The sequence below is a fragment of the Phoca vitulina genome, unplaced genomic scaffold (genome assembly GCF_004348235.1).
Source record: "Phoca vitulina isolate PV1807 unplaced genomic scaffold, GSC_HSeal_1.0 scaffold29, whole genome shotgun sequence".
Taxonomy (NCBI): Eukaryota; Metazoa; Chordata; class Mammalia; order Carnivora; family Phocidae; genus Phoca; species Phoca vitulina.
This window is the reverse complement of record NW_022589732.1, coordinates 9,559,549-9,582,533: the sequence shown is the minus strand read 5'-3', so window position 1 is coordinate 9,582,533 and position 22,985 is coordinate 9,559,549. Positions and strand designations below refer to the sequence as shown.

Sequence of the window (22,985 nt, the reverse complement as noted above, 5' to 3'; positions counted from 1 at the left end):
GAAAATAAACTCAAAATGGATTAAGGACCTAAAAGTGAGACCTGAAACCATAAAAATCCTAGAAGAGAGCAGACAGTAACTTCTCTGACTTCAGCTGTAGCAACATTTTTCTAGATATATCTCCTGAGGCAAGGGAAACAAAAGCAAAAATAAACTATTAAGACTACATCAAAATAAAAAGTTTCTGCACAGGACGCCTGGGTGGCTCAGATGGTTAAGCGTCTGCCTTCGGCTCAGGTCATTGTCACAGGGTCCTGGGATTGAGCCCCACATCGGGCTCCCGGTTCGGGGGGGGCCTGCTTCTCCCTCTCCCTCTGCCTCTCCCCCGCTCATGCTTTCTCTCTCTGTATCTCTGTGTCTGAAATGAATAAATAAAATCTTTAAAAAAAAGTTTCTGTACAACACAGGAAATAATCAACAAAACTAAAAGACAACCTACTGAATGGGAGAAGGTATTTGAATATGACATATTGGATAAAAGGTTAGTATCCAAAATATATAAAGAACTTAATATAACTCAACACACAAAAACCAAATAATTCAATTTAAAAATGAGCAGAAGACATGAGCAGACATTTCTCAAAGAAGACATACAGATGGTCAACAGACATATGAAAAGATGCTCAGCATCCCTCATCATCAGGGAAATGCAAAGCAAAACCACAATGAGATATCACCTCACACCTGTCAGAATGGCTAAAATCAACACAAGAAACAACAAGTGTTGGCAAGAAAAAGGAGCCCTCATGCACTCTTGGTGGGAATGCAAACTAGTGTGGCCACTGTGGAAAACAGTATGGATGCTCCTTAAAAAATTAAAAATAGAGTCACCATATGATCCAGTTAATTCCACTACTGGGTTTTTATGCAAAGAAAACAAAAATACTAATCTGAAATGATATATGCACCCTCATGTTTATTGCAGCATTATTTATACTAGCCAAGACATGGAAGCAACCCAAGTGTCCATCGACAGATGAATGGATAAAGAAGATATATATGTGCATGTGTGTGTACACACACAGAGGAATATTACTCAGCCATAAAAAGAATGAAATCTTACCATTTGCAACAATACCGATGGATCTAGAAAGTATAATGCTAAATGAAGTAAGTCAGTCAGAAAAAGACAAATATCATATGATTTCACTCATATGTAGAATTTAAGAAAAAACTAACAAAGGAAAAAAAGAGACAACCCCCAAAACAGACTCTTAACCATAGAGAACAAATTGATGGTTACCAGGAGGAGGTTGGTGGGGGAGGGGGGGCGATGGGTGAAACAGGTGAAGGGGGTTAAGAGTACACGTAACAGTAATGAGCACTGAGTAATGTATAGAATTTTCGAATCACTATATTGTACACCTGAAACTAATATAACACTGTGTGTTAACAAAACTGAGTTTAAAATAAAAAAAAAAAACCCTGCTAATTAATCCTGAAAAAAATTAACATTTTAAAACTGTGGGACATCCATACCATGGATTGCCCTTCAGGAGCAAAAAGGAATAAATTCTTGATACGCACAATAACATGGATGACACTCAAATGCACCATGCTGAGTGAAAGAAGCCAGATTCAAAAGACGACAGACTTATTTGGGTGCCCAGCAAGTCCCACTGAGCTTGGAAGTCCCTTTGAACATGGGAGCGGACATGGGAGCGGACCGTACCTGATCCTCTCTCGGGTGGAAGGGATGGTCTCGTTGTCCTTCTTCCAGTAGAACACGGGCGGCGGCATGCCTATCACCCGGCACTCCAGCCTCACTGGGTGGCCTTCGGGAACTCCGCTGTTCTGCAGTTTCTCCAGAATCACAGGGGCTTTCTTCACCTCTTTGGCTGAATGGGAGAAGGGCCGTTCTTGTTTGAATTGTAAGCGCCTTGGGGTTCATGCTTCCAACTCATTACAGTTCTGGAATTTAGCAGAGTGGGTGCCCACCCACCTCACCTCCTCTTCAGAGCACTTCTCACACCTCTAAGGGAAGATCATTGCTTTGATAAAAGCTCCGGAAGTGATGAAAAAAAGGAATGAGGGAACCTCTTTGCATATTGTGTGAGAGACAACACTCCAGGATCTGGGTTGCATACTGGGGGACTCGAATGGTGGGTGTGGAATAACTCACTCCTTAAAAGAGTCTCTTTTATTCCCAGCAGTAAATTTTGAGAAACAACAGATTTTATGTACTGAACCTACCCTTTTTCTTTTCTAGAGGAGTTGATTTTGTAGAAGGTATATTCATTTTCCCTCAACTTTTATTTTATTTTTTAAAGATTTTTATTTAATTTAATTAATTTATTTATTTGAGAGAAAGAGAGTGACAGAGAGAGCACAAGAGTGGGTAGGGTCAGAGGGAGAAGCAGACTCCGTGCCAAGCAGGGAGCCCGATGCAGGACTCGATCCCAGGACTCCGGGATCATGATCTGAGCTGAAGGCAGTCGCTTAACCAACTGAGCCACCCAGGTGCCCTTCCCTCAACTTTTATTTCAAAGAAGTTTATAACTACAGAAAAGAAGTACATTACTTTTTTTTTTTTAGTTTTATTTATTCAAGTAATCTCTACACCCGATGTGGGGCTCGAACTCATGACCCTGAGATCAAGAGTCACACTGTCCTTTGGGCCAGCCAGGTGCCCCAGAAGTACACGACTTAAAAAAAACAACCGCCCCCCCCCCCAAATTATGCTTCCTAAGGAAGACTTTTTGGGGGGAGGGCCAGAACCAGATAAGGCAAAGATACCTCATATTTCAGGATTCCAGAATCAATATTTGCAAAATATTGGGGGGAAAAGTAAAAGCTTGCAATCAATATATCCTTGCAGGATGAGCTTTTCCTACTCTGTTGGGCATGAGAAAATTAAGAGTGAGAAAAAGAAAAAGATATATGGGGCGAGCAGCCACCAGCCTATAGAGAGGATAGCATGCCAAAGCCCCCCTGGTTTCCGGTAAGGGCCACATATGGGAGAAAGCTCAGCACTAGAATTCGTATATTCTGAAATCTAATTCTGGCTGGACTCCTGGCCTGAGGGCGGTATCAACCAAGTGATAATGACTTGTCCTTTTTTGTAGCCATTACAGTGTTTTGTTCATGTCGTCTTATAAAGTAGAGGTTCATTTGTTTAGTTATCAACTCAACGTTTGTTGAGCACCGTGCATGTTCCAGGCACTGAGTCAGACACTGGAGATACACAGAAAAAGTCAGAATGTCTGACTTTAGAAGCTTTCAGTCTCTTCAGGAAGACAAAGGAGATAATAGTTACATGGAAGGCTGCAAGTGCTCTGGGGAGTCTCTCCTTTCCTAAGTGCTATGAAACAGAGGAGGATGTGCCTTGGTGGTGACATTTGAATTAAGCCTTAGAGAAGGAGGGCAAAGAAGGGCATTCCAGGTAGAAGGATCAGTGAAGCAAAAGCATGGGAGCTTGGGGTAGGGGCAAGATCCTGGTGTGTTCCAGCTGTGATGAACTGTAGGGCAAGTGACTTGAAGTTAGTGTAGTCAACATACCAATTAATTGATTAATTAACTATTACAATGGCTCCCATTTATTGCATGCATATATGCACCAGATATTACGTTATGTTTTTATTGATAGGTCTTTGAAAACAATGTAAGAAATATGGCCTTTACTACAGTGAAGGAGAAACTGAGATGAAACTTGGTGGGGCAAATGACTAAAGAATTCTGTCAGAAGCTGTGCCTATTTGGGCAATAACTTTAAAGGGAGTTATTCTTGGGGTCCCAGAAACAAACCTTACCTACTACAGTGAGCTCCAGACTAAAGGAATTCTGTCCGGTTTTGTTGGTAGCAACGCATGTATAGGTCCCCGCGTCACGTTGAGTGAGCGGGTCAATGAGCAGAGAGTGGACTCCAGTCTCCCTGACCAACATCTTGTGCGAGGCGTCTGGTAGCACCGGTTGGCCATTGAGCAGCCACGTCAGCTCTGGGGGCGGTAAGCCACTCACCTAATAAACAACAGGACAGCTGAGGCAAATGACAGACTGATGACAGGCAGATTTATTTGGCGGCTGAATTCTTCATCCTTGTCTGGCACCAAATAGATAGTGAGAAAAAACATGGGGTGGAGGGAAACCTCTCTGCAGGGGCATCAGGATAAGAGGGGCTGGATGAATGGCCGCATTAATTTAAACTGTATCGTATTTTGACCCCAATTCAGGTGATGATTATATTTTAGATTAGAATAAGTAAGAAATAAAAACAAAATGAGTAGATAAAATAGACCTGCTGAGTGAGTTTCACAGATGATATGTTGCTTACATACCTGAGAAGCAAGAGGCAACCAAGGAAAGGGCAGACATTAAACTAGAGTTCCCAAATCTTGCTGTGTGTTATAATCATGTGGGGAGCATTTGAAAATCCCAATGTTTACTTACTATATTAAGTCAGAATCTCTAGGGATGGGGCCTGGAATGGGTATATTTTAGGGTTTAGGGTGGAAGAAGTAACAATCAATCCCAAATATTATTTAGGCAGCCATTGGCAGAGCAAGAACCACCTAGAGAAGTGGACTCTATGAATGTTTAACCTCAAGCCTTTACCAATTAGCACCTAAAATTTCCATAACATTCTGCATCTTTGTTTGGAGTAGAAGAGGTGACTTAAGTTTCTCTTCATACTGAGAGATATCCATGCTGCTCAGCTGAACAGTTTCTGGTTGAAGAATTAGAAAGTAGAATAGCTAAAGCTGGTGGATGTTGATTAGTACGAGAAACCAACTTCCGTTTTCATAAACCACCTCGAAGCTATCTTTTCATGACTGTAATTTTTTCAAAGTCTATACATCCCAGAAACTCACTTCCAGGATGCAAAAATCACACTTTTGGCTTCATAGTAATAAAGACTTACTCCGCACCACATGGAAAATGTCTGAATTATATCACTTCTTTGGTTGTCTTTTACGAATGCAGAGTTAACTTGATACAACACCAATGTAATTTTATCAAGGTATAAAGACTTAAAAATTTCATCAAATTCTTTTGTCTGGTATTAATAAACGCTCTGAAAAAGTCTTGTGAGAAAAGAAGTGATCTCTCTCCCTTCCCCAGCCCCCCTTTCTTTAAACAAAACATAAAACAAATACAAACAAAAATAAGTCAAACAAATGCAAAATGTGAACAGATCTGGAGCCAAGGATGAGTATTAGAGTCTACCTTACAGTCCAGCCGACAGAGGCGCCCCTCGTGAGCTACCATATCCCCAGAAGCCTGCAGGAAATGTGGTCGGAAAAAGCGTTCCTGTAGGGGCTCTTTGTCTCTTTCTTGTACTCGGGACCTTCCTCTATAAAAACAAGCATGTTCAGGCATTAAACATAGAAACCAATCTATAAACCTAAAACAGCAAGCATTTGGGCATGGCTATAGAGCCTAGAGAACAGATATTTTGGGGGGTGGGTGGGGAAGCAGGTTGCTGGACTATAAACAAATAATAAAATAATAAATAATGGTGTGAAGCATATGTAAAAAGCAAGGTGGTAAGCATCTCATACACTGTAGGATTATCTTATGAGATCTTTAATCAAATAAACAGGCTTTAGCTTCTTTTTCTCTGAAGTCATTCTGGGTTAGGTGGCCCAGCTCCCCTTGCCTTGGCTTAGACCAGTTGTTCAAAAGTTTCAAAATAAACAAATAAATGAGTATTCAAGCCGAATCTCAAATGAGAGCCAACAGACAAGTCCTGTTTATTACCCAGAACAATGCAGCTGCAATCCCTGTGTCTCTGAGTAATAAAATTTAACCTGGCTATAAATTATGGCAGACCATCAAAGATGATCATGAACTTAAACTGGTTAAGACTGACCAACAGTAACAGCTGTTCTTAAAAAAAAAAACGAAGAAGAAGGTATAGTTGCAGCAGTGATGAAATACTGTATCTGAAACATGGGTCACTATTTTTGCTCCTTTGGTAAGTCAAATATAATTCATCCATGTCAGCAACTATGGAATGCTTTGCTAAGACTTTGTGGCACCATAAGACTCAAGGGGAAGCCAGGCTCTTAATTCTTAGTGGTTAGTAAAATCAGAGAGGAAGAAAGCCAATCGCTATGTTAGAGACAATTGTTACACTGGGGACAACAACAACAAAAATATTCAATCTATAGACATATAACCACTAGCAGTTTCTGTTTTATTAAGGAAAATATGGTCATTTAATTCAAAGACTCTGGTTTATATATTATCTGCACAGGTACTACTGAGGGTTACAAATTTTGAGCCATTAAGAGTGTGCAACAGACCAGTGCATCTCAAAGTTAATGTGCTTATGAGTCACCTAGGGATCTTATTAAAATGTACTTTCTGATTCAGTAGGTCTGGGGTGGGGCTTGGGATTCCACATTTGCAACAAGCTCCCAAGGGAGGCTGATGCTGCAGGTGCAAGACTACACCTTAAGAACAATGTGTAGACCCAACACTTTGATGCTTAGTGTGGCAGGTGGATGCTTGGGAGTGGCTAGAGAAGGGAGATTCTTACTGTTTTTACCTGTGAGACTGACCAGCGGATGTTAGTCGACTGCGAATGGGCAAACTTTGTACCATCAAGTGGCCAGAACAGCTGATTCTCCCCTGAGAAACAAAAATGAATTAAAAATAAGAGAATTTGGGCGCCTGGGTGGCTCAGTTGGTTAAGCGACTGCCTTCGGCTCAGGTCATGATCCTGGAGTCCCGGGATTGAGTCCCGCATCAGGCTCCCTGCTTGGCAGGGAGTCTGCTTCTCCCTCTGACCCTCCTCCTTCTCATGCTCTCTGTCTCTCATTCTCTCTCTCTCAAATAAATAAATAAAATCTTTAAAAAAAAAAATAAGAGAATTCTCCATTTTTTTTTCAATTTATGTAAATTTTTCTGGACTGGAACAGTTTTGAACTTTTTGGCTAAATATTATGAGAAAGAAAACTTGGGGGTGGGGAATGAAAACAATAAAATGCGACTCCTTAGATCACTGTTAATATTCTAGGGGGGAATTTAAAGAATATTGTGATGACTTTCACTTTGAGCTGAGAAACGAGCAGAGCACAAATGTAAAAAAAAATTTGAATTCTGGTGCAGCCACATGCAGAGACTATGGCCAAGTATTTTATACTTTTCTTAATAGAGATTTATCCTCAAAACTAACATTTTATTAAGGAGAGTGGGTGAGAGTAGAAATTATAGTTCTATATTTTGTATTCTAATAGTAGTTGAAGATATTTGTTCTGCCGTATCTTTTAGGGGAATTTTAAGTCTTGATCCTTGATCTTATTCAGAAAAGAAAAGTGAAAGATTATGGCTTTCCAACTTTTACCAAAAAAAAAAAAAGGGACATTATGGATTTGAGGAATGTTTACAAGCCTTTTTGGAGTAATTTGCTTATTCTCTAAAGAACAAAAACAACAAATCATTCTTTGATAGGATAATTTACAGACTCTTCAAGAGAGTCAATGAGTTGATAAACATAAGATGTAGCCTAATACATCTGGGACATAGTGAACAGATACTACTAACGTCCTTTGACAAAGGCTCAAGGCTTGAGTGAGCCATCAATGGCTAACTGGTCTTTTAAGCTGTGATACTGCGCTCTAGTTAACACACAATCACAGTGCTTCTCATTCATTTTCCTCAGCAATCCTTAGCAACTCGCACTTCTCAAGGTCTCATTCACAATGACATCAAGTGCTCCTTCCTCAGAGTGCAGCACAGCACAGAACCCTGCTTCTCCACCTGGGGGTTGGCAGCCATGATGGTGTAGTTGCCATCATCATCACTGGTGGTGGAGTTGATGTGCAGAGAGCATGTCCCATCTCCTTCTCGCCTCATTTTGCAGTGCTCATTTCTCTTTGAAATCTGCTTTCCATCTTTGAACCAGTAAACCTGCAATGAAAGATAATCAAGGAGAACATACACTGTTGTGCACATCTTTTGAGGATAATGAAGTAGGGAGTAGGTTGAAGCAAGGGCTGATTGCCATCTCTACGAGTGCCCCATCCCTTATAAAGCACTTTGAAAAAAGTATTTTAAAAATGACTGTAGGGGCGCCTGGGTGGCTCAGTCGGTCAAGCGTCTGCCTTCAGCTCAGGTTGTGATCCCAGAGTCCTGGGATCGAGCCCTACATCGGGCTCCATGCTCATCGGGAAGCCTGCTTCTCCCTCTCCCACTCCCCCTGCTTGTGTTCCCTCTCTCGCTGTCTCTCTCTCTGTCAAATAAATAAATAAAATCTTTTTTAAAAAATGACTGCATAGCATGCTCCTATGCTTGTACATATACAATACTTAAGTCAAAAATTCTGTATAATTTAGGATTGAGATAAAGCTTTCGACTTTTTTTATTGTACTTCATAATTACTTAAAAAGTCACCCCGAGGACCGGACATGTTTTCAGAGGCAAAATAATGAAAACCAGGAGCCTGAATTTTTTTCCCATTATCCTATCTACAAGCTCAAGTCTTCTGCAGTCCACAGATCTCAGGGTCCACAATAGCTCACCCTACTTGAAAGGATAGTATGGTTTATTATACCATGTGGAAGGAGGCCAGGATTCACTTGTGAAATTTCTCATCTGGCGAACATTTAAATAAATAGGTTTTTCATGTTGAGTTCTGCATGTGTCAAGGAGATCTGTCAAAGACGGGGGGTTAAAGTACCGGCTGCAGCTGTTCTCCACATTTCCTGGTTACCTAACCATACATGATAACACCATGCTAATGTTTGTGAAAGTAGAGCGGAGAGATCCCCTACCACAGCCATACCGGGTGTAAATCCTTCTTTCAGCTGACTGCCAAAAAAATCTGGTGACTCATAAGATTTTTCTGCAGCCAGTGATAACGATATGACATTTTCAGCATAGACCAACCTACTAGTAATGATACAAATATAGCTCACTTTGTGCAACAGCAGGCACTTTGTGGGTATTCAATAAGTGTTAAAGAGAAAGAATATCAATTTGGTGAGTTTGGTGGTTGAGAGAATCAATAGCCCAAAATGGAGGATTATGACTAAGAAGTCTATTTTAAACTTTTATTAAAATTCTAACTTACCCATAAGTCTGATTTATTTTGGGCCTAATTATTTAATGGTCCTATCCCTGACAGTCTCTTTTTAGTAAAATTATCTGGGCTTTGTTAGTTTTTCTGGTAGTGGTTTTTATTCCCTCTGTAGACACATCCCTAGAATCTGATAAGACTTTCTTGAAGGCATTGTCTACAGTTCTGTGTTGTTGGTTGGTTGCCCATTCAGCTGGTCATCTTCCCCTACCTTTGGAACAGGAATCCCAACAATTTTGCAGGTAAATGTCACTGGAGAGCCTTCTGTAACCCGGAAATGCTTGAGTCTTTTGTCAAAGATGGGAGCAATACACTTGCCCGTGGGGATCTCGTCATGTTGGACTTCATCATCTGACTCATCAACAGGTGTACGTTCCAAGCGAAACTCTATTTCATTCATCAGCCTCTGCTCAAAGCTTGAAATTTTGTACTCCTGTCAAAATGTCAAACATGTTTCAATTTCAATTCTATGGGTGAGAAAGAAGAAGGTGTCTATCAATATAATTTGAGGATGGAACTTTTTAGATTTAGATGGTAAATATATATCATGGAAACCCAATAAACCAGGCATGTTCCATTTCCAGTTCCTCACCATGGAGCACTAAAGGAGATGCCAATGTCTCTACTATAATCCCAAACTGCCTTAGTGAATCCTGATTCCTCACCTTGAGTATGGAGCCCCAGTAGCATCCTGTAGAGAAATGAAGATGGAATGTGATTTCCATTACTACTATTAATGTCCATTTCAATATGTAGAACTTCCTATCTGGTAATATGGCAAAACTATTCTGAATTGCATTCTGATGCATGCCTGCATTACCAGCTTCCTGTCTCTACTGGACATTCCCATCTTGATGAAATCTGTCTTGAATAAATCTCCCTCGACTCCATATCCATCTTCATTGCATCTCTCTACTCCCACCACAACAAAACTAGTTGAAATATTTTTGTATTGTTACAGGATCATTTGCTTGTCACCCACTCTTTCACTAATGGACTCCAATTAGGCTTGTGTTCTCACTGTCCCACTGAGATTACTATTGTCAGGGTCTCCAAATTTGCCAAATCCAGTTGTCACTTATCTGTTCTTACCTTACCTGATATCTCAGCAGCATTAGACAAGGATGGCTACTTTCTCCTTTTTGAAACATTTTCTTCTGTTTGCTTTCATGATACCATATTGGTTTTCCTTCTCTTTCTTTAGTTGCTGCTTATCAGTCTCCTTTGCTAGCTCCTAGTCCTAGGTAAGTGCTTTCAACCCAACCTACAGCTTCAGATACCTTCTGTATGCTGATGACTCCAAATACATATCTTCAAGCCTGATCTTTCCACAAAACTCATATACCCGATGACCTACTGTACATCATGCGAGTCATATACCCAGCGACTGATTCTATATCATGGCTTGGGCACCCAACGGGCACCTCAAACTTAGCATGATCCAAACAACACACACTTGATTTCTGTCTCCCAGAGATGCTCCTACACTGCTCTTCCCCATCTCAGAAAATGGTGCCACTATTCACCCACTTGGTTAAGTAGTTAAGCCAGTGTTTCTTGCACTATCTTTGGTGAAAACCGGGTTTTAAAATTTTTCCAATATGTAGTTTTGTAAAGTGAAATAAAAATGAATGAGTAGCAAAATGAAATTTAGGAGGCATGCAGAATTATTGTATTCAATAGGCATAAAATTTTTCTGTCAAATTGCTATAAAAATTTCTTAATGGTTACTCTCAGTTTCTATGCTTATGCCAAGGTGGAGGGGCGATAGTTTGCAGATTGCCACACGTCCTCGGACCACACTTTGAGTGTACCAAGTTAAACCCTAAATCTAGGACTTATCCTGAATTCCTGTCACTCCCTCTCCCTGCCGAATTCTATCAAGCTTATACGTCACCTCCCCAAAGTAGCCTTTCCAGGCCACTTCATGTAAATGAACTCCCCATTCTAATACTCTACACAGTACCGGTTGCTATCTAGTATATTTCTTGTTTGTTTGTTTATTGATTGAGTGATTGAATATCTCTAAGGATTAGAATGTTAGCTCCACAAGAGCTGAGAGCTTCTTTATCTTGCTTCTCACTGTATCAACAGCACCTGGAATAGTGTCTGCCTCATGGCAGGTGCTCAATGAGTATCTGAAGAATGAGTGAAGACATAGATGACATGGGGGCAATCACTTGTTCCAACTGCATCTTTGAGGACTTCAGAGCCATGGCTTTGGGCTGAGGGTAAGACCTTCTGTTAAGCTTGTGACTCTAGTTAACCAGTTTCATAATTTAGATGAGCTCCATGGAGATGGCACTAGGATGTTCCTGAAATAGAATTTGGAAGCACATGGCTGATATACATCTGTCCCAGTCTTAGGCAGAGTGAGTTCAGGACTCATAAGATGTATTCTCAAGCTATTAAATCACATTACTCGTGTCCTTTAGTTATTGTCTTACACATATTATCACCTGAATTTGTGTAGAATTGGAACTTATGAAACACGGAAATACAGAAATCAGATGTTTCTTGGTTTCAATTTCTTGAAAACAATTTTAAATCCTCTTCTCTTGGCCGCATCTCACACTGGGTAAGCAAAATAAATCCACAGCTCTTTCAGGGTAGAGAAAATGATTAATCTCCAGTTACCTTATTATTATTATTTTAGATTTTATTTATTTATTCATGAGAGACAGAGAGAGAGAGAGAGGCAGAGGCAGAGGGAGAAGCAGGCTCCCCGAGGAGCAGGGAGCCCGATGCGGGACTCAATCCCAGGACCCTGGGATCATGACCTAAGCCGAAGGCAGATGCTTAACCGATTGAGCCACCCAGGTGTCCCTGTTACCTTATTATTTTTTAATCAGATAATTCAAACCAGTTAAAGTAAAAAATTGTTCACTTCTATTAATCTGAAACCTAGTTTAAAAGTATTAAGAAACCTAGTTTAAAAGTATTAAGACTATTTTCTACATTAGAGGAGTTTTTAAAAAGTTAATCATTAGGGGCGCCTGGGTGGCTCAGTTGGTTAAGCGACTGCCTTCCGCTCAGGTAATGATCCTGGAGTCCGGGGATCAAGTCCCACATCAGGCTCCCTGCTTAGCAGGGAGTCTGCTTCTCCCTCTGACCCTCCCCCCTCTCATGTGCTCTCTCTCTCTCTCATTCTCTCTCTTTCAAATAAATAAATAAAATCTTAAAAAAAAAGTTAATCATTAAAGCTTCCAACTATCTACCTATTAGGTTGAATTAAATGAAACTGACATTTTTGTAGGTCAAAAATGTAGACTTTCATATGATTCAATTTAATACTTCACAATGACTATATTTTTCCTTACATACATTAAATGCTCCCCCAAATTTGAAATATTTCTTAGTCTCGCCAGTTTAAAATCCACATGAAGAGTATATATTTCTTCTTTCTTGAATTGCATTTATGCTTTTGAATATATACTATTTTTCTCTTTAACACATTTGTTTATTTTCCTGGATATTTAGGAGTAAAACCAATGAGTCATTTTATTCCCTTACCATATGAGGTAGGTATTAAATAGAAGCTTTATTATTTTAAAAATTACGTCCAAACAGAATAATTCACACAGTTCTCAAACCTCATACACAGATCCTAGGGGTTCAGGAAATACCAGAGTTTTTTGTGAGGGTGGCAGGAGGTCTTAGCCTTTTACAGCTTCTCATCTTGTTTCATTTAAGTCCCCAAATTCCTAGTCCATTCCATACCAACTCTAGCCATTGTTCTAAGGGAGTCCTTGCTCTAAATTAAAGAGTCTTCCCTGAAGCTTCTCCTATTGCCTGACCTATAAGGGCTGTAACCTCCTGGCTAAATACCTTGTCAGAGTTATTGTAGGGAAAGATGAATTCCTGAAATTCTATTTTGAAAGTATGAAGTAATTTTCCCAAAGAAGTATTTTGTACATAGTGGTAAGTTATGATTACGCCTAACCTTCAGGAACACAGTGAATGATATATATGAGGGCCATAAGTGCCTGCCCGAGAATATAAATACCACATTGTCTCCATGTATTCCAAACTGGATTTTACCAAGTTGGGGCCTGATTTTACAGAATTTATCAATGTTTGAATTGATTTGATCCAAGGAGCTACAGAAGCAAGATGATGAAAATATGCACATTTTGTTTTACTATAAATGTATGCATATTGGTTATACATTTATTACTTAATCAGTACGACAAATTGGGAGGTGATGGAAACAGAACACTCAATGAGTTATTTAAAAAATACTACTCATAACTAGGTACTGAGGATACAGTTGCAACCAGATCTTAACTGGAAGTTCTTATTGAGGCACTAAGATGGGCTAGATATCAGAAAACAAGTGAGTTGGCAGACAATTTCAAAGCAGGTGCTTACAGACAGGCTAGACCATTTAAACCCCTCACCTTCACCAGAGATACAAAGGAGTGAGGGGGGAGAAGCTCCAGTGAGAGGACTTTGGAGAGAGCTATTGTGTCTCTGCATCTCCTACCTCCCCCTCTACTCCAAGGGTACCTGCCTTCACTTCAAGCTCAGCGAGGGAGATTAAATGGACTCGATCGGAGACCTTGCTTTGTTTTCTGCAGTGGGTTAGTATCTGACTCCTGCCTAAAAAAGCTGGAGTGAGGAGTGAGGCAGCTTTTTGTCAGTGGGCAAGCTGAAGGCTACTTTGACCAGCCTTCATGCCTGCACTGTTTCAGGGCAGCGGACCCGTGATGGGTCCCGTCAGGCACACGTGGGCCACATACAACACTAAGCCACTGTGGGGTCAGCTTTCGTCTCTTCCATGGCTGGGAAAGGGAGTGAGGACAGTTAGTAAAGTGGGGGAGGAGGGAGCAAAAAAAGAGAGCAGCTGGCCACACTTCCCTTCCTGGCTTTAGGTTCACCATTTGTAGCAGTCCCTGCGCTGTGGGGTGTGGATAGGGGTGTTCGTGTGTGGGGTCTTATTTTTGAATAAGGAAATTTTGTACTACTGGATCAAGATTGTATTTTGCAACAAAGTTACCACAGAACCTTAAAGGTACTAAATGTGGCCAAAACTGTTTTGAGATTGCCTTATAGTTGAGATTGCCAGGAGCAGGAGAAGAAATAGTCCCACAGAATAAATTCAAAGGGATACTGGGAGAAAAAAAAAATTCTTTTTAGACATATTTGTTTAATATACCATGTATATAATGTGTAAATTGCAAATGAGCAACAAAATAAGAATACTGTAGATCAAGGAATTTCCATGAAAGATTTCATAAATATTTTGGAGATCGGAAACAGGAACAAGGAAACCATGCAGTTGTGCGGCAGGGGTATGTGGCTTGTTGCTAAAGCACTGAATCTTCACTTCTGAGCTGTTACTGAAGATGTATACCATCCCCAAAGCAGAAACTGACATCTTTTTGTAGTGTTTTGAAACTAAGAGTTGGTTATCCCAAGGATAACTACCCCGATTACACATCAGTCAAGATTTTCATTCCAAGTTATGACTGATGAGACTCAGATTTTGTAAAGAAATTTGCAAACAAAAGCAATAAGTTTACGTTAAATGTAGGTGCTTTCTGCACTGTTCTGTACAAAGGCTGTACTACACACAGATCCACTGTTGCTAGACACAGGCTTTGAATTTCCGGGACTGAATTTATGTTGCATTCTCCATTTCCCCTTGCCTTACCCCTTTGTCAGTAAAAGCAGCAGTTTCTGCATTAGCTGCTTGTAAGTGATGGCTGTGCTCAAAGGAGAGAATGTTTTTCTGTGTGAAGCTGACATTCAGTTAACACCAGAGTTTTGCTTAATTTCAGTGTTTTCATCTTTTTAATCTATTGATTGTAGTGGATTATTGTCATAAGGTAGTATCCTCAATTAGGCATAATCAGAATCTATATAGTCAAGTGAGGTATTTTCCATAGATAGGCCACAGATCCAAAATTTTCTATTTGGTCAAAAGCTTCATTATCTTATCTGAAACTAATGTAAATCCCATAGCCGTGTGCTAATTCAGGAAATATTATTCATGGAGGTTTTTTCCTACCTACTCTGTGCCAGACACAACAGGGTGCGGCAATGATTAAGACATCCACCGATCCCATCTCCCATGGAGACTGACTGGTGCATTCTGGTTGGGTCCACAGCCGATAACACAGGGACACTTCACTATCCCAAGGTCCTACTGTGCTCAAGGTAAGCAACCTAAGGTCAACGGCTGTGTGGAATTCTCATTAGAAAAGGAATGGATGGCAAGACTCACAAAATAGGATTTTCATAAAGAGTTCATAGTAAGAGATGAAAGAGGTATGCTTTAGATAGAAGAAATGACTAAGCAGCTTAGAGAAGAAGATTAGAGGAACAAAAAGCATAGCAAGAATTAGGTGCATATTTTTTTTCTTTTGTCATACATAGCAGTATCTGGGAACCACAGACAGTTTTAAAGAAGCATTAATTTAAAAAAGTATGCTGGAGGTGGGGAGCAGAATAAAGAGATGGGAATGTTTCCAGAGAAATGAGGTCAAGGAGGAAAGCTGAAATAAGACACTGTGTGTGTGTGTGTGTGTGTGTGTGTGTTTAGAAATTAACAGTCACCAAATAGTTACTGGGTGTAGAAATCATGTTAAGTCATGTGTGAATTAAAATCATTGGTCATGAAACCTTCATTATTACATTTTGTGATCCTGGGTTGCTCTGACCTCTCAGATTCACCTTGCTATCCTAAACCATTTAAGTTTTATTGATGTTCACTGCAGATTCACTGGTGGTGAATTTCAAAATAAGAAATGATACAGCCTAAAATCTAGAAGCTGGGCACCTCTCTTGGTTTATCCCCAACTCAAAGAAACTTCACTGTCAGTTTAGAAAGCTAACCATTTTAATAAATATGAACATCTGAAAGGATGACACCTTTGTGTCACACAATGTTCTAAGAATCAACAAGCAAATGTTAATTGCTATTTAGAAAGGTTATATAAAATGAGGTAGCAAGTAAATGCTGAAATATTATAATAGGGAAATACAAAGTGGTAGATATGTCAAAGAAAACCCATTTTCCAAAACACTAATTTAGGAGTTTGAGTTCTGGGGAGGAAATTGCCTATAGTCAATATTCATTGTTCAAGGACCTCTGATTTATTTTCATGCTCAGCATAATGGGATAAGGCTAGCCCACACACATGTTCTAAGAGGTTGCTGTTCTTCATTGGCTAGGAATAAAACAGGGTCAGAGAGTTCAGCTTTTGGACCTAAAAGTTTTCAAAGCAAAATAAAACAACAACAAATCTTCAGAAGAAATCATTTGCTTCCCCCTCATATGGGCAGCCTAATATGGGAATGAGAAAACTGATCATTTTGATTCCTGTGTCTCCAAACTACAGATATAGATGACTAGCAATATGCAAGTGTTTCTTTATGATTGCTTTTCCACTTTCCCAAGCAAATTTTCTTCTTCTAATGTCACCAACAGGCCACAATACATTTTAGACAGTGCTTCACAACATCTTCACTATCATTTCCCAAGGCAACAATGACAAAGCAGTATTATAATGTGGTCATCATTTTATTCCTCAAAACTTAATCAGAATCAACATCTACCAACCTAATGCAAAGTTTCCATCTTAGTATCCTGAATTGCATTTATACAGCTTGGTTTTCTTATCCATGGCATAGAACTCCGTCTAGAACCAATTCTGTAACTAAACTACCATAGCAATTCTCAGAATAATGATTCTCAGAAGAACATTGATGCATGTCACAGATATTCAAATGGAGAGTATGGAGATGCTTTTTGAAACTGATCCTAGGCCCTGCTATTAGCCCTGGAGCTAATAATGAGCTCTATCAGGTTTATGACACTCAACTCATAGAAGTTCATGTTCACATATACTCACATTTCAGCTAATTAGGAGAAAAACCCCACTTTGCCATGAATTGGGCGGGGATTAGCATCGATCTACCTACAGAGTAACTATGAAAGTGACATCACACAGCTTGTGTGCTGACCTGGTATTTATTTTTACAGGGTTCTAATTGCTCCCTCTCTGAGTTGCTAAAGACATAGGCTGAACACAGCTCTGATTTCAGTGACACTTAGAAGGATTAACAACCACAAATGTGATGACAGTATTATAGGAAAGCAAATCTGCATCAGACAGAGCAATATTTATGGGGACTTAAAGGTAATTGTCATAAAACTGACAGAGACTTCACAGTTTCAGGGAATATGTGAAGTGTCCTGGAGACTAGGGCTCTAGTTCTAGTTCCGCCACTGACAGTTTGACAACTGTGCCCCCATTTCTCGGTTTCTAGAAGATGGAAGGGAGAAGAATAGTTGCCTCAGCATTTGCCTCCTAGAAATGTATGTAACTTGGTGAAATAATACGTGAAAAGTGTCCTCAATTATAACAAGCTTAAATGTTCTTCTTCAGTTCAACAATTTAAAGTCAATTTTAAGATTTTAAGCAGCAGATTTTCAAAAGAACCTACTTAGTAAAAATTGCCCAACATATCGCACAGTTGTCAAATACTGCATATCCATGTCTCCACTGGAGGTAAAAGACAGAAACAAAGGAAAACAGCATATGGTCAGGGAAATCTGGAGCCTTGTTTCCAGGGATCACTTATGCTACAAATTCCACAATATTTGGCATGTAGTTTTGACTGAAATCTTATGTTATGTTTCAAAATAGACTTTTTATCAGTTCCCACCGTGGGAAATAAACCAAGAGTTAGGTTATTAAAATGTAAACTGACATTTACAAAATAACCACATTATGAAATGCAAAAACAAATGGCTCAAATAACAAAATACTCAGTTTATTTTTCTTTTATTTGATGCTCACCCATGGCTTTCCTTTTTCTCTTTCAGTGTGAACACTTACTAGTAAGTAAGGAGTTGTATGGGTTGAACCACAGGATATTGACTATTGATGGCTATTTCACATGATTCAAGCTAATGTAAAGATTGAGAGGAACTGGTGAACAGACCTCTAGCACATTAGATTGTAGGAGTCAGATAAAGGACAGCGTGGTGTCCCAGAGTTCCTTTAAGTCTAGATCTTCTCATATATTGCAGTATTTCAAAGATGCGATGGTGTTTGCCTATAGTGAGCTGAGGATTGCTGGAATTGCCAACATACTAGCTAGTCCCTCTCTTTCTCTAACATATTCCATTCTATGTAAATGCATATAAACAGTTAAATTGAATTAACTACTGGGGTAATCAAGAACTGTAGATCCATGTGGATGAGTTTCCTATATGACCCTCAGTTAATCTACGGTCTATCTTCTAAGACTGCAGGGTCAGGCTCACTGAGGTCTGGTGACCTGACCATCCAAGGACTAAATTAAGTGAAATGATATTTCTTATTATGAAATTCCAATAAACCATTTGAGTGCAACAATCTTACCTGCTGGTTTGATCTGATATCACTGAAATTCATTTTTTTCCCCAAGTCTAGAATCACCGCATTCTTAGTTTCACGAATGTAATCATCATTCATTGGTTGAGGAGACTTTGTGTTTTTCTTCATTAGTCCCTGGGATGGCCTGTAAAATAAATTCACACCTGACACACCCATGAGAAACCCTTGCCAGTGTCCGAAAGCCTAGAAATCAGAGTGGCTGAAATGGTGGTCAGACACCAGGAGTCATCGGGCACTTAGGGAGGACATCTTGTGTACCAAAGTTGAGCACTGCACAGAGAATCTGTGTTTGTAGGGGTGTTTTCAATATTTAAATTATTAAAAATTATTTAAAGTAATCATGCCCTTCGCCGTAAGGTGTTCAATATCCGTTTAGTGCCTAAGAGATAGGATTATCTAGGAATCCACTAAATGAGAGTCCTATTCCAGACCAAGCTATTCCATGCATATGTCCTTTCTTAAGTGACAACTTTTTCTTGAGAAATCTTAATGACACTTACATGGATGGTGCGCTTCTGGGCAGCCCCATGGCATTGGTGGGTGGGATGGCGGGGAGAGAAGGAAGAACGGAGCTGAGGAAAGCCACTGGGTTCTGAATCCGGCTGGTGGGAGAGACAGGAGCTGGGGAAACACAGCGGGGCTGAAACTGGTTTCCACTGGAGATGGCAAATGTGAGTGGCGATGGCGTTGGCTCTGCTGGAGCTGGAGGGGGTGGCTCGTTTTGGAAGGAAACTCCTCCTAGAGACTTGTTTTGCACGGAGGGGTGGGGAACTAAGAGGCTCTCTTTGCTCACTGTCCTCTGAATGGTTTGAGGAGTGCTGCTCAGGGTGAACACTGGAGAGCTGCAAGGGGACATGGTTGCTGCAGTTGTATTTGAGGAGGGGAAGAAATGCTTTGGCCGGGTCAAGCTGAACGTCTGTGATGAAGGGGCCTTCACCTGCTTGCTGGACATTGTCACCACCGGGGAAGCAATGGAGTTCAAAACACTCATGTTGAAAGGAAACTCCTTGGGAGAGGAAGGAGATGGGTTTTGCAACTGCTGTTGTTCCAGTAAGACTTGGTTGTGAAGCTGTTGCAGCTGACTGGAATCACTGCACACAAGAGTAGGGAGAGAGAAGGGAAATCTGTCACCATCGAGCTCACCCGGCAGAAAATGTATGACAGGCTGTTTACAATTCTATGCTGATTCAGAACACACAACCAGGGTTGCCAGAAATGAGCCAATCAATTCCTTGTGAGCTGTTTCTCCTTTCTAAATCTGATTTATTGTTGGGAAGAAGGGGGAAAAGCCACCACAATGCACAACTCCAAAAGGCATCGTTCACATGGTATTCTTTGTGTTGTGACCCTGAAACATGGCAGCACAATTTTAGAATGTTTATGAATTAGAAAAAAGAAATAGAAACCATGGTCCTCTGTTGGGAATGCCTCAAGTTCTGATAGGAGCCGGCTGTATCTCAGCTTTGGGCCAGAAGGCAGTGAGCTACAGACTGATGTAAGTAACTGAAGGCGTTGTAGTCTTCATTCTGTAAAGCAAGCCTTAATAAAGCCCCTGGATGTGTCTTGGTATTTCTCATCCTCTCTCGACAACAAGGCATTATAGATAAGGTGACCATATGTCTCAATACATCCTGGGCAGTCTTGGTTTATGCCTGTTTTCTTGGCATAATTATCAATACTACTCTTTTACTCTCAAAAATGTCATGGTTTGAATGGTAGATTATACGGCCATCACAATTAGAAACATTGCCTTAGACTTTTCTTGTTCCTAAGAGGACAAAGAAGATCAAGCTGGGAATACTTTCTTCTTTTGTACGAAGCTGAGTCACAGAAGCATTATATGATTTGCCCACAGTCTATTTAATTTATCTTAACAAAATGATTAATTATAATGGGGCGCCTGGGTGGCTCAGTCGTTAAGCGTTTGCCTTCGGCTCAGGTCATGGTCCCAGGGTCCTGGCATTGGGTTCCCTGCTCTGCGGGAAGCCTGCTTCTCCCTCTCCCACTCTCCCTGCTTATGTTCCCTCTCTCGCTGTGTCTCTCTCTGTCAAATAAATAAATAAAATCTTTTAAAAAATAATTAATTTTTTTAAAAAAGATTTATTTATTTGAGAGAGTAAGAGAGAGAGCAAGTGAGCACAGGGGAAGGGGCAGAGGGAGAAAGAGAGGGAGCGAGCTCAGAGTGAGCCGGATGCAGGGATCAATCCCATGATCCCAAGATCTCTACCTCTGCCAAAATCAAGAGTCAGACGCTCAACTGACTGAGCCACCCAGGTGCTCCTGGTTACTTATTTTTTAAGAAAGAAAATGGAAAATGAAAATCTCTAAAAATCTTATGTGCATAAAGTTGTCAATGCTGCTAAACTTTGTTGTTTAGAAGAATTTACTCTCACATGAGTAACTACAGGAAGATCCACAAGGAAGACTGTGGTGTTTCAAGCTACGAAGGTTTTATGTTCTTCGGAAACATAGGATGCTTCTGGAACATAGAAGGTGATCTGCCGAACATGAGATCTATTAAAAATGAAAGCTTCAGTATTTTCATAGCATTAGGAAAGTCAACACCAATGGTAATAAAGTTGAACCAGGAGGTTCTCCAAACCTTGATTTTTCTTAATTCTGGAAGTTTAAGGCCTTTCTCCTTCCTTTCATTAACACTTCTGATACATGATATATGGAAAAGTAACTTCACAAAACAGAGTCCCATCTGTTGTCAAATGGCTATATAATATGCAATCCTTCTTTGTTCATCGATGAAAATTCTTGTTTTGAGTTAAACTAAGAATTCAGAAGCATTAGCCACTTGGTACAGTAACTTTCTTAGAAGTGTTTAAGCTGAGAGAATAAAGTAATATAATTAAAGATTAATTAAACCTTTTAGTTTCATCATGGATGAAAGATTGAGCAATCAAGAGAAGCAGAAATATCTTTGTTAGATTATCATTAGAAAAATATAAAATATATACAATTAATACTGTTTCTGTTAGGGTTAACTTTCCCAACGGCATGAAAATACAAAAATCTTTAGATTTTAATGGATTTCTTAATTGTCAGGTTACATTCTGTGGTTGCTATAGCCTGAAAACAATGCTATACAATTTTCAGGACATCTCTGTACAGAGTAGTCTACACAAATTTTAGTCCTATGATTTTGCAGAAATATTTTCTTGTGGCTATGGAAATAAAAAAAGTAGTATATGACAAGTAAGTAATCTTAGAAAGATAAAGATGATAAAAAGGGGCAGGAAGTCATTTGGTATTGATTGATTCTTATTTTCCTTTAGTTCCCATTGAATAAAAACCTAAGAACTAGCTTTTTACTTTAAGACTTCCAATGGCATGTTAGCCCTTAGCATTCAATGCAGTATATTGGATTAGAGAGGGTTACAAACCGTAAACATAATGATATGTGAGATACAGTGTCAAATTGTCTTGATTATCCAAGTTTCTGTAAGAATTCATTTGAGAATAATGTCTCTTTCTGTTTGAACAAGGTTGGTTTTTTGTTTGTTTGTTTCTCATTTTATCAGTCTTGTTTCAGAAGGGATTTAAAACAGCAGTTTGGATTCGCTTATTCATTACATCAGGTGTCAATTCCATTATTCGACAAACTTTTATTGAATCTTCTGTGTATACTTTGCTAGGCACTCTAGGATATATATATATATATCTGAGATAGTACAAGCTATTCAGGGCTCAAAAATCTTACTATACATACATACATACATACATACAACATAAATAACCACCGGTTATTTAAGAGAGCATGTGGAACTTACTTACTGCTTTAATAATGAAGTTACAAAGGGCAATGAAAGAATAAAGGAAGAGAAAATTAATTACAAAGGCTACTAGTTCTAAAATCCCCAGTAACATCTCTAATTCAAAGTAACAGCCTGTCATAAATTGCTATAAGCTCAGCTGCTCTTTTCTTGTTGCCATGAGGATTTCTCAAATCAGGTTTATACTCAAGCTTTCTTTTATCAGCTTTCAAGCTGACATCAAGCTTTCTTTTACCCAGGCAGATTTATCAGCTCTCTTGGGTTATCTGAATATATCTTCTCCTTTGCCACAACACATAATTTAAGCATGATGCTCAAGAATATGGTTAGTGCAGACAGACAGACTTAGGTCCTAATCCTGGCTCTCCCATTCATTGTTTGTGTGGCTTTGGGTAGTTTCTAGACTTTTTCTGACCCTGATTGCCTCATAAATAAAATAGGAATAAGTAATATCTCAACATTGTTGTGAGAATTGATCAAATCACCTAAAACATGTAAGTCATCAATAAATGGTGGCTATTTTATCTTTAGTTTTTGAACTACAAATATCAATTTCAAGATTTGTAAGAATGAAAATTAAGAGTTTCAGAATAATAAGGATGTTTCTTGTGGTTTCTGGAATTTCTTAGGGGTTTTGAACTGTTGAGATAAAAGGCTTAGTGACAAAAACAACAAAACAAACTGGGGATGGTGTATCAAGTACTTTTGAAAGCAGTTTTGGCAACAAGAATTTGGGGCAGTGTGTGCTGGAGCCAGCTCTCGATTGTTCTGGAGAGCAGATTGTGCACA

The 22,985-nt window shown here is 39.6% G+C and overlaps 1 protein-coding gene across 2 annotated transcripts in view; it reads right to left on the bottom strand.

The window, feature by feature from the left end:
• MYPN (myopalladin) overlaps positions 1-22,985 on the bottom strand; it is a 73,607-nt gene that overhangs the window by 8,313 nt on the left and 42,309 nt on the right. For both annotated transcript variants that reach the window (XM_032423702.1, XM_032423703.1), the window contains exons 10-17: positions 18,915-19,505; positions 18,400-18,538; positions 9,234-9,455; positions 7,705-7,854; positions 6,491-6,573; positions 5,164-5,290; positions 3,750-3,957; positions 1,673-1,838 (exon numbers count right to left, since the gene is read on the bottom strand). In XM_032423702.1, coding sequence (XP_032279593.1) covers positions 1,673-1,838; positions 3,750-3,957; positions 5,164-5,290; positions 6,491-6,573; positions 7,705-7,854; positions 9,234-9,455; positions 18,400-18,538; positions 18,915-19,505 — 1,686 coding nt within the window. The remainder of the gene's footprint in view (positions 1-1,672; positions 1,839-3,749; positions 3,958-5,163; positions 5,291-6,490; positions 6,574-7,704; positions 7,855-9,233; positions 9,456-18,399; positions 18,539-18,914; positions 19,506-22,985) is intronic.